Source organism: Calonectris borealis, chromosome 4, assembly GCF_964195595.1.
Source record: "Calonectris borealis chromosome 4, bCalBor7.hap1.2, whole genome shotgun sequence".
Taxonomy (NCBI): Eukaryota; Metazoa; Chordata; class Aves; order Procellariiformes; family Procellariidae; genus Calonectris; species Calonectris borealis.
In genome coordinates this window covers 26,441,237-26,453,557 of record NC_134315.1, presented here as the reverse complement: position 1 = coordinate 26,453,557, position 12,321 = coordinate 26,441,237, and the positions used below count along the sequence as shown (strand labels likewise).

The 12,321-nt window shown below is 36.5% G+C and overlaps 1 protein-coding gene across 12 annotated transcripts in view; it reads right to left on the bottom strand.

Annotated features, from left to right (window-relative positions):
* Positions 1-12,321, bottom strand: part of KLHL5 (kelch like family member 5) — a 61,726-nt gene that overhangs the window by 26,934 nt on the left and 22,471 nt on the right. For 7 of the 12 annotated variants that reach the window (XM_075148920.1, XM_075148928.1, XM_075148927.1 and 4 more), the window contains one exon: positions 4,227-4,412. In XM_075148920.1, the coding sequence (XP_075005021.1) occupies positions 4,227-4,369 (143 nt within the window). In that variant the 5' untranslated portion in view covers positions 4,370-4,412. Of the gene's footprint in view, positions 1-4,226; positions 4,413-7,540; positions 7,636-12,321 lie in introns of all 12 variants that reach the window. The other 5 variants (XM_075148923.1, XM_075148929.1, XM_075148919.1 and 2 more) reach the window with 3 other exon arrangements.

The window sequence follows — 12,321 nt, the reverse complement described above, 5'->3', positions numbered from 1 at the left end:
ATTAAAATAAACCCTTTAGTAAAATTTTTCAAAACAACCACAGTTAGTAGCAATAGTACCTTTTTAACATAAAGCGATCACAGAACTGCTTTTTTATATATTTTGACTTTTTAGAAAGACACTTCGTGTTAAACTTTTATAAACATGTAGCTAAAACAAAAAAAAGGCTGCAGTGAAGGATTTACAAACTAAGGCAATACAAACTGTGAAAGAAAGGAAGTATTATTAAGCCATATGGAGAAGAAGTACAAAGATAAGTAAGCCTCAAGATAAAAAATGTCTGCAAACCAGGATTTGTGCTCTTCCAAACAAGCTTCCTAACACCTAGAGTACATAAGCTTCCATTTGACTTCTTTCCTTCAGTCCCATGTCTTTTGCATTTCCATCTTTCAGCATCAACAGGAAGAAAGAAAATGGCTCTGCACAGATTTTCAGATTGCTGGTTAAAGGATGCAGAGCAGGCTTTAAATCCCCTCTGGCCAGGAATTTACACAGACCTCCCTTTTCTTATGTGAATGTTCTGATCAGCAGGTTATTGCAAACAAAAAAACCTTTTATTATGGATATAGCAGTTAGCTGAATGTAATAAATAGGAACGTAATAAATGACTTAGAATCTGAAATTGCAGTGGACACAGAAAAAGCGCCTAATATTAAAAACTTAATTAACTTAATTAAATTAAATTTAATTAGAACTCTGGCAAAATTTCTTTACGGAACTGCAGGCTAAGGGAGTGGGAACATAATGCATTTTTCCTTTGTGGAGAATTGTCCCCTTTCCTACTTGCTTCTTGATCTCCTAAATAAGTTCTTAGCTATAATTTCAGCACTGGGAAGATAAACAGTCTTAGAATAATAGATAATGCCATACTCAGGAACATCATGACTACATGTGATACTTTTATTTGTAGTAGACCTATAGCCTGAATTCTTTGCATAGATACAAAACAAAACCCTTTAGAATTTTACAGTAGTGTATTGCCTATGCTTATTACTATTGCAGACACCAAACTCACTGCTCTTTTCTCTAAAAACGTACATCATACACCTCAGAACACTCAAGTATCATCAAAAGTAGAAACTGAGAATTAAGGGAAAAAAATACAGGAATTATTGAAAATATCAGGTTCAAAACAGAATATCTGAAAACTCTCTATATATGAGCGTGATTAATAATGAAAAATGTTCTTTATTACCAATTCTATGTGACCACATATTAAGAAAAACTCTTTTATCTTTCTTAAGAAGAAAAAAGGAAAAAAAAAAAAGCTGTCCAGTGTAAGTGACCTTTCTATTTTCTTATACATCTTAGAATGCCAAGCCATTAAGCTGATATCTATTTAATACATCTTTTGTTGCTTATTAAGTCTTAAGATAAAATAATCACTGGTGTTCTGAAATACACTGACTGCTCCAGCCTGCAGTCAATACTAAAGAAGTCAGAACTTGGATGCAGGCAGTAAAAAATCCTACAGAATTTTTTTCTTATAACGTAGGCTACTACAAGTACATAAAGCCAGTCTTCTGACTGAATTTCTACAAAATTCTGAACTAAATTTAAGATTTCCATCTTTATCTTTCCCACTATGGAAAAGTTCAATTTTCAGTGAGGTACTTTGGACATACTGAGATGAAGACTGTAGTTACTGCTATGTTTCTCTGAAAAACAATACAGTAATGTTGTCCTTCAAGCGGGGTTCGTTACCCAGTGTGCAGTAAGTCAGTCTCGCACACAGAGCTGAGATACTTGTTTATTCCATGTCTGCACAGAGATGGGTGTCAGGTGGCAATTCCACAAAGCTAGCACACCTCAGTTAACACACGGTAAGCATTTTATACTTTCCGAGCAAAAGTCATCAGTACTTTTTACATTTATGCTTAGTCACCCTTGCTTCTGTTGGTTCTTGCAATGCCTCGTCTTCACTTAAAGTCACAGTGTCCTCTCTTCTTACTGCGCATATTCTGTGGGGAAGGGGCTTTGGTTGGTAGGGGCTTTCCTGCCCGGGGGTGGGTTTTTTTACCGTGCTAATTAGGATAGTTCACCCATACTTCAAGTAGTTGTTTCTTTAGTTTTATCGGTGGTTTCTGTTCTCTTAGTGCTTATCTTGGTTCTCCCTTATTTGGCCATATTATATGTTTCTTCCCCCACAGCCATGCCCAGTTAACTCTCTTTGAGGTTGAATAATGTCTTTTGTTTCATTCCTTGCATCCTCCTCATTTATCTCACCAGAGCCTTCCTGGGATTCACCGTCCTTGATGCATCTAAATCCCTCAGATAAACAATGTCAATGTAACCTAAAAGCTAACTCAAACATATGGATTTGATTAGACTACAGTGACAGAAAAAAAACTTACTGTGCAAAAGGCAAAGCTTCTTTCTAAGTTGCCCCAACATTATGAAGTGAACTAAGGACAATCATAAGCCTCCCACCTCCTGCTACAAGCACAAGATTTGTTTCTTTGGCCTTAAATTTCATACATATTTAAAACACAATATACCAACTACAGCAAGACGTTTCTCCTCCTAAGAAGAGAAGACCAGAGCAAATAACAGGTGGTAGCATATGCCTAATGCACTGCAGAAATAGATACAGTAGCAGAAACTGCAGGAACAAAGTCTCTAAATAAATGAGAAACAGGTACGAACCACATTAAAGAACGTTTTAGCATGTTGTCTTTCTGTTTCCCTTGTTGCAAAAAAAAAAAAAATCTTCCAGTCCTTACAAGATATTCGCAGCTGTCCTCTGCACCCTTTCTACACTTTTTAACTTTTACACTTTTAAATCATACTCCAGAACCGTATACTGCAAACGTGCTACCTTGGCCACAAAAGGAAGTAAAATTATTTCCTTATTATAATCACTATTTTTCCTGTTTACAGCACTCCAAAGCTCTTTGACTTCTAAATTACTTCAGCGGGTACAAATCCACTAGGGGTGTGTACATCCCTGTTTTCATCTGATTCAGTCTTTCCACAGGGACAATGCAGTTTTGCAACTAATGGGACAAACTGAAGACCAATCTTAAGCAACTCTGCAGCCACAGAGAAAGCCAAATCATCTTGCTCACCCTATTCTCTCTCCAAAAAGGATTCATCATCATCCACCACGGCTATGTGGCTATAAGTGTTTACAAAGGAATTCAGGTCAGGGGTTGGGTGGAGAGCAGGACCACCCATTTTAGCAGTAACTGCAGTAAGATTTGCTTAAATCAACTTGGAAAAATCAGGGATAGTCTTGGCTGTTTAAAAATTAAGTTTCATAAAATGAAGTCTCTGAGAGCAAGTTACGGTATAACTGCCTCCCTGCTCCTCACATCAGTTCCCATCCCCATCCTATCATTCCTCAGTTGTGTCAGCACAACAGTATGGATGATATCTGAATAAAAGCAGAGATCTGGCTTTTTAAGAAAAATACCAAACCCAAACCAGCAACCTCTTCCCATCTTTTTATTACTATTACAGTAGCAAGCTGTAGTTTCACTGTGGGAGTAGGAATAAGCAATGGAAAATAGGAATGCTTTAGGCTGCTATTTCTGTTGTAGACCTAATCTTATGAAACCACAGCTTAACTATACCTAGGTTCCTATTCGAACTATTAACACTGTGCATTAATTACTGTAACGTGCTTCAGTTATTCATACTTCTGTTTCACAATATTTGGTATTTTCCTAGCTTTTAAGTGGCATGCTATATGATCTATTAATTACACAGATGACGGACAGGGTAATGTTTGATCTAATTTAGCCCTGTAACACTTACTGTCAGTGTTCAGTAGCCTAGTATCAAAGGACTCTTCTTACTATGGGACCAAAAAGACTTTATGCGGACAGAAGGCTGTCCTTATTGCTAATTATGACTCCAACAACTTAACTGTTTGTAAAAAGAAAAAATTAAATCTAAGAAAATTTTTTTATGTCATTCTATGGTACAGAAAACACTACTACTTATTGGGACTTTCGGGATTTTTATTTTGTTATGCAAATATCTTATTATACGCTTGAAGACAAAAAGTAGAACGTGAAAACATCACAATTATTTTTGATGCTGTATCACATACAACAGACAGAAATTAACTTTTAGTTTCCAAATAAATGCTAAAAAAACATAAGCATGTTTAAAGTATTCTAAATTGTTTAGGATGTTCTGACCTTTTTTAAACAAAATACAGGACACACTTTGAAGGTGCATTTGTAAATGAAAGTTACTCCAAATAATAATAAACTTACCTGTGAGCTGGAATTCTACGATCACCAGCAACTAACACCACATCACATAGCTGTTTGTGCCTAAGATAATTCTCCATCTTTTTAAAAGTTTGTTCAGCGTGGTTGAGAGCCTGAAAAAATTCATCTGAGGTACAAGGCTCCATAGTTTGACAAGATGATAAGGTATGACTGCTGTTGGAGGTTCTGCTGAAGACAATAACAGAAATCTTAGTTCACACAATATTAAGGTGCAGCAATTCTATCTACAGATGATAAAATAAAAGTCACAGGTGATTTTAAAATTGACATACATTATTTGTTTTAATATATATTCCCTTGCTATCTTATTTCTCTTCATATTCATACTTTATCTCTTCCTCCAAACCTAATCTAAACCCTTGTGAAAAAGGTACGATCATTTAATGTTGTACTCCTCAACTAACAGACACACAAAGATCAGTCCAGTAATCCTATCTATAGCATTGTCAGATGGTTAAGGAAGAACAGACATCTACCAAGACCCTGCAAACTGAAAAAGCAATGGAAGGATGCAATAAGAAATCAAACCTCTCCCTGCCGCATATGTTAAAGTCTTGCTTCACGCTTAGCCTAAGGTGGCCAGAACAAAACTCAGCATATATGGAGCTAGTAAAAGAGTGTGGGCATGCAGGGGAAAAAAACCATCAAGAAACACATCAGTATACCACCACTCCTACTGCATGAAGCCTTATGTGTCTGAAAAGAGATCTAGCACAGTAGAAGCCAACACAGGGGAAAAGCAAGGGTGGATGGGGAGAAAAATTATTCCTGTCCATACAGGAATAATTGCTTGGGAGAAAAGAGGAACAGAGCAAATGTAAAAGGAATGCATGGGCCTAGGACATAAAGGAGATGAATCCTAATTATCTACACTGAGGGAAGCACCTTTTCTTGCTTATAGTTCTTTAACTGACTACTACTTACTTTTCCACAATGCAGGCAACTTATAAAATACTCTGGACCTACCATAATATTTGGAAGGACATGGATTCACAAGATCTGCACAGACCCCTGCTTTCACAAAGATGTCGTGAACTCAGGCAGCATGCTCAGGGCTAAATCCACCAAGAGACTTAACTCAGTCTTTAGCCTAGGATCTTCATTTCAAGACAGAGCTCCTCAAAATCAAAGTCTAAATTTTCAGCAGAAAATGTTCTGTAAAGGTTTTTTGGGTGGTGGGGTTTTTTTTGTTTGCCTGTGCCCAGATAGCTAAAAAGGCCAAGCAATTTGGCACTTAATTGAAACCTAAATCTAGTAATGGATCAGAAATGAAATACCTGCCTACCTACTTCCCTTGGAGGACTTTAATCTTAAATGTGCTCTCTGAAGCTGTGGTTAGCCATTTATTTAAGCTGTGTCAACTTCTCAGCCCTGCCATGAGTCACTTGTTCTGCTCCACCACTAGCCCTCTGACAAGCTGGAACAAGTATTCTTTGTGGCCATTTTGGAAACTGAATTAAGGAACTCATATGTGAAAAATGTAACCATGTAACCATAAAAAACATTATATTGGCAAAACTGGTGGCATTCTCACACTGAATGAGCAAGAAGTACTCAGGGAAAGCAACTCTTAAACCAGCAACCCTGCAAAAGAAACAGAAGTAGAAAGAACAGAGTGCTGGTCAACCAGAAAATGCTTAGGAAATTCTTGTTCCCTATCACAATTTATCACATCCTCAATTGTGTTGATACAGGTTGGTGTGGTTTGGTTTTTTTTTGTTGAACCATATTTTAACCCAAATTTGTCAAATTAACCCCATTAATAATGATTTAAAAAAATTACATATCAGGGATTTGATTTACATTACAACCTCACAAAGAGTTGTGCAGATAGAACTGAAGAAGCAACAAACTAGTTGGAGAAGGAAAAAAACTTTCTAAGCCGGCACTTTGCTGGACCACATCCTCACTAGAGCTACTGCCAGCCCCGAGACTGCACTCGTGGACATTCTGCACAGAACTCGGTGGCAGTCACTACTCTTGTTCAATAAGGAAAAATAATTGCAGTGGTGTCTGTTTTCCACTACCCACAATAAAGCACTTACTCAGAGCCAAGCTTAGTTCTTCCCCTCACCTGAAGAAGTTCAACCCTATACCTGTCCTCTAGCTAGTAACTTACAAACCATTTTCCATAAGGAAGGAAAAGGAGAAGGGAAGCTTCAGTGGTCCATAAAGAGAATATGAAAGAGACAATCTAATAGTTGAGGTACTTGCAAAAAAGGAAAGATATAGCTTTGAGGGCTATTTATGCCTATTACCCAATGACTGGTTATGAAAAATTCAAATCTCCCTCCTTCCCCAAACTGTTTTACGAATCTGTTCCCCAGTTCAGTTTGCCACAGCCATTACAGCTTGGGAGAATACAAAAGCAAGGAAAGAACAGAGGAAGGGAAGGACCTGCTTTTCTCTCTCCCAGCAGTAGTACTGAAATGCCTTCCAAAATTCTTGGCCTACATCCCTTCCACCTAGAGAGAGGAAACCTGGGTATCTAACACTGACCTGTGAATCCCATGCTCAGAGCCAACACCCAGCTGCGAGGTCCTGCAGCTCTGAGTATCAAGCTGGCTCTGCTCCCTTTGTATTTGGCTCTCAACTCAAAACTTATCTTCAAGTATAGTATGAATTTCCCTTCCCATAGGCTAGAGGTATTGCTACTTCTGCACACCTCACACATACTACTAAGAAAATTACATTAAGACTGAGGCTGTCAGCGCATGAAGTAAGTGTATAAAAGAACCCTTTCTGCATATTCCTTTAAGATTAAGATTTAAGATAGTATTTTTAACACATTAAATGGAAATATTATTACGAGTATCTTAGAACATCAGTCAGTAGGATTTTCTTTTTATATTCTTAAACTTCAATCACACTTTTCTTGGTCTTTCTTTTCTTTCCTTATTTATGTCAAAAAGATCCTATCTAGCACTGCGCAATTTTTATTAAGTATGGTACAATTTCACGATAACTGTAAAAATATAAGTTACTCTAAGGACAAGGTCATTCCCATGCTAGCTGCCCATTTTACTATCCTGGTGACAAACATTCATATACTAAAGACGCTAGCTTTCTTCAACTTCTCTGTCTAATAAAGACTTTACATAAGAGTATGCCTTTTGAAATCAGAATTATGTATAAGCCATGCTATAAACCCATTGATTTTTAAAGGATTTAATTTCTGGAAGTAGGATGTTTGGAATAAGGCGCTCTGTCCAATATAACAGTTCATTGCAAAAGAATGAAGCAATTAACTGGGCTAGTAAAGTGGTGATAAACGAGTTTCAAAAGTAAAAGCATACATGCTGATGACGACTGGAGAGCTGAATTCACACCTCTCCTTCTGCTGTTGTTTCAGGCTTCATTGTTGCAGCTTAAACAAAGCCAGAGCACAGTTCTAAATATAAAAACAAACCAAGCCATAACATATACAAGCCTTCTTTCCTCCCACTTTTACAGAATTCTCTCTCTCAAAAAAGAGGCATCAGTGTTTTTCACATTTTATGGGGGAGAAGCACAATCTGTTCCTATTAACAGGATTTGTTGTTTTCATTATTTTAAAGCATTGAGATTAATTTTAAATGAGGAGTTACAATGGTTACTTTATAGCAATCACACATTAATTAACAACCTATGAATTCCAAGTAGTATTAACTTGGCTATAACAAAGGTTGCAAAACTTTTTTCAAGCGTTTTATTTTATGCATTTTAAATTATTTTTAGGAAGGCATCTTTTAGGTTAAATGTCTCCATGTTTGTCTTTGAAATAAAAATGAAGCAACAAAGACTTCATTATGACTAAGAAAAAAAATCAAATACACATTTCAAACTATTCATTTTGGACCAGAGATAAAGGAAGAAAATCCAAAATTAGAAATTAATTTTAAAATATTTTTTTCTGAAAAATTGTGTAAAATTCTCTCCGAAAAACATTGTCTCTGAAAATTATGCGTAAATTCACTCATATTTAAAACTGTTCTATTGTCATGATCAGTTCACCTAATTTAGCTGTAACCTCATCTGTACTTCTAAAAAAGGTCAACTTCTCCACAAGATAACGTGAAATCCTATGAATCTGCAAAAATGTAGTTTTATTGCAAGATAAGAGTGACAGTGTTAGATTAAGGGTGTGCAGTACAGATGCTAATCTTATATATAAGTACCACCTTGTCTCTTCTAACCTTTTGCAGCAAGTAACAGCTTATTTCCTTGCATTACAAAGTCTTCTTTTGACAGAAGCAACATGTTGAAGTGCAGCTGGTTACTAGAGCCTTCACTGGACAAAGGAGTCAGGCAGCATTACAATGTGACTTCTATCTGCAAAATCTTGATGGAGAAAATACCCCAAATATACTGCTACTATGTCTACTCAACTGGCTGGTTCACAGAATCAACAAATGAAGTCTGTTTTTCAAAAGATTTCTATGCTCTGCCTCCTTTTCCCACTCCATCTACCACCACAAGGCTAGCTCTTCTCCTTTCCCCTCAATTCCTTAAGGCATTGCCTCACTAGGCAAGAGACAGCAAATAATGTGACTAACGGGAAGCTATGCTGCGCAGCCAGCTGTGCAGCAGATGAATCCTGCCCTTTTTCAGTGAAGGCAGTAAGCTGGGTTTCTCTCCATTAAGTAGCTGCCATTTGCGAGAAGTGACGTTATCTTTGAGACTTCTGCCTACCCTCACATTAAGATGAAAACGGCCCATGGGTTTTAAAGCTACCAGGGAAATGGCAGAGGTAATGCAGAACACACCTGCATAAACTTGGTCCCTTTAGGAAAGGAAACTAAAAGCAAATGCTCTATCTACGCTACTGAAATTTGCAGGCAGCACTATACACCAACCCAAATGGCTTTCATAGATATACTGAAAATGGCGCAAGATGGGAACTGGAGCAAGAATAAGTTGTGCACAGAATTGGCTTAAATTCCATTTTACATATGTTTCTCTAATACAAACTGGGTGTAGATGAAAGCACTAGAAGTAGTAAACGCTGGCAAAACTGTAGAGATGGGGAAAAATACACATTTTTCTCCTCACGACTGTTTCCAGTGAACACCACTTTGTTTCTCAGAAAATGAAGTAACTGACATCAACATTTAAAATCTGAATTCATGAATAAAGAATATTAACTTTATAAATGTGACATGTAAATAAACAGAAAATCAACAAACCAATATAGACATCTCAACGTCTTAAGATATTAAAAAAAGTAAGTATCATGACATTTCAAAGACGAAAAATAGTAAAAATATTAGTTTTATTCACACTTCAAAAAGGTTCAAAATACAGTTCAAAATAATAAAAGAGGTTTAGAGATAAGTGATGAAAATTATTAAGTATGTGCAGGAAAAAGGGTGCGAGTGCCTTGTGTTTAGAGAAGACAATAAAAGGAAGAAAAATAATGCATAGTACCTCTGACTATAAATTACATGCTCCTATTTACATTCTTGTAATGCAAACCAAAGAATAATGTCAATGAAATCAAAAGCCAATGTTAGACTGATCAAAGCAATCATAAATGAAGCATAGGGAATTTACTCTAGCGAATCTCCAATAAGCTGTAAGTTTCTCTACTGTTCAAAACCAGTGAAGGCATTTATTCTCTTACTAGAACAGACAAATGTCCAGTCGCTGGACTTCCTAACCAAAAAAAAAAAAAAAAAAAAAAAGAGTTCTGTGCAGCCAAAAGGTAAGCTAATTGTCTACTTTGAGACAGGACACTGCATTTGCTATACTGCGTAACAAACCTATGATCTCAAGGTATTTTTTGGTAATAGTGTAATTGGAAGATCTGTTGCAATTTCAAGTCATCTTTAGGCTAGGGTACTCAATTGTTGAGATCGTATACATTAGAGAAGATATAGTATGTCTCTCCTTGGACAAATTAGGCTACATATTAAGATACACCTTTTGCATTTTAAAACAAATCTTAATTTTGCAACTTTCTTGCTGCATTAAGATGGCTTCCTGCATTGCAGTTTTTACATACAATGTTTCAAAATAGTTTTAAAAATATTTTTTCAACAATTTGATTGTTTACACTGCTGTCTTCAAGCTAGCTGACATTTTATTGCATACAGAGACCAGAACACAACTTACTAAAATAATATGCCAGCTTTTATCCCAGCTTCCATGATTTTATATTATACTTTGTAAAGAGTAAAATATTTCCTTCTTCAAAGTTAGTAAGACAAGAACCTCAGCTGCAGAGAATGGAGTTTGTTTGAAAGAAGGATGCTGAAAGGATTCTTGGAAAATGCAAGCAATGGTAAAAACCAGGACACTCTTCCAAAGGCTGGGAAAAGCACAAATAAAAGGAGGAAGCCATAGATGGTAACAACAAAGACTGCTAAAAAGCTGTAGTGTATCATAATTCAAGATAAGAAAAGAAAATGGAAAGAAGACAAAAGTGACTCTGGAGAGACTGAAGAGCACAGTAAGGCTATACATATATGTGAACTCTATGCTAGAGAAAAGAATTATAGCAATAGCCAGCACTACAATCTTGCAATCAAAAGGCACAGGTTCAAGCAAACACAAATATATCTGCATTAACCTTAATCTCACTGGCATGAGTAACAACAGACAAGAAGCTGGAGCACAGACTCCAGTGTTACCTATGCTAGCCCAACAAAGACATGTATACACAGCCTGCTAAGCCAATACTACTGCATCTTTACTTGTTTGTAATTTTGATAAGAAATAATGTAGGCATGTTTTATTGCAGCTAGACCTTTGATTATAGCACTGATGTTTCCTGTCTTACTTCTAAGAGATGTCTTGGATTTAGTGCAATGACTTCGTATACCCACACAAACGTCACCAGTTACATGCATTCTGTCTGGAAAAAAACTACTTAGACTACCTCATAATACATCTACATTGCAGTGTCATCGAGAAGTGCAGTAGTACAAAACATACCTGATCGAGCTTTAACATAGTCAAAGCATGTGACAATCACTCCAAAAATATGGTCGTCTTGCATGGAAGCCCATTCCATCCAAATAAATAGCTGGAATTCCCTGTGGCTTTGCGAAATCCACATTGAAGCCTCTTGTTACCTTATCTTCACTACAACATGTACTGTTCAAACTTACTAGATTAAATCTGCCTCATATATGCTATATAATTGTGCTGCACTAACTCTTTTCAAATGTGCATAGACATAACCCAAGTGAAGATGTAATAGGTAGAGGAAAATGAAAGAATTTTAGCAGTAGCGTGGAAGAAAAGAAATGAGAAGGCTAGAGATTCTCCCCTGTAAAACAACTTGTCTTTCAATAAGTGTCTTATTTTTGTCTAATTCATGCATATATCTAGCAAAAAATGCTCTTTTTATAGTTTTTCAGTTAATTTCAAGTATCATACTACCATCATGCCACAATTAGGGAATCTATCAACTGTCCTTATTTGAGAGTTTGCATTATTTTGTGACAGGAGATATATAGAAATACACAGCACAATTGGGGGTCCTAAAGAACTTACAGCCTCAAAGCCTCAAAGTCAGTAAGACTGAGGTGAAAGAAAAGACATATCAAAGGTTTCTGTAGGTTGAAAACTGGGGCAGGGGGGGCAGACTTAGATTGGGAGTTACAACATACTAACTCCAAGACTGTTCATATAGAGCAATACTGCAGAGTAGCTACCACCTGGTACATTCAGATCTTGTCTTAAAATCAATTACAGACATCTTACTAAACTGTTCAAGGTTAGGACACAACTGATGAATTCTGAAATATTGCTTGTATTTAATGCTCAAAAATAAATATACGTTTTATACTACATTTGAATACATTTCCATACTTAAATCTACAGTAAAGTAATACAAATATTTTAATGCATGCCTGGGTGAAATGAACCAGATACAATACTCTGCATACTAGGTATGCTCTAGGTATTTCTAGCTTGATATCCACTGTGCCTGCAAGGTCTCTGAACTGCTGCTAAGGCACCCACAGAAAGTTTAGAAAAACAAATCTATTGCTAATAGGCTTAAATTTGCTATACAAGAGTCTGCACAGCTGTTGGAAAATTTTAAAAAGTGTACAAATCCAAAACGAGGAGCATCGCCTCAGGAATGTAG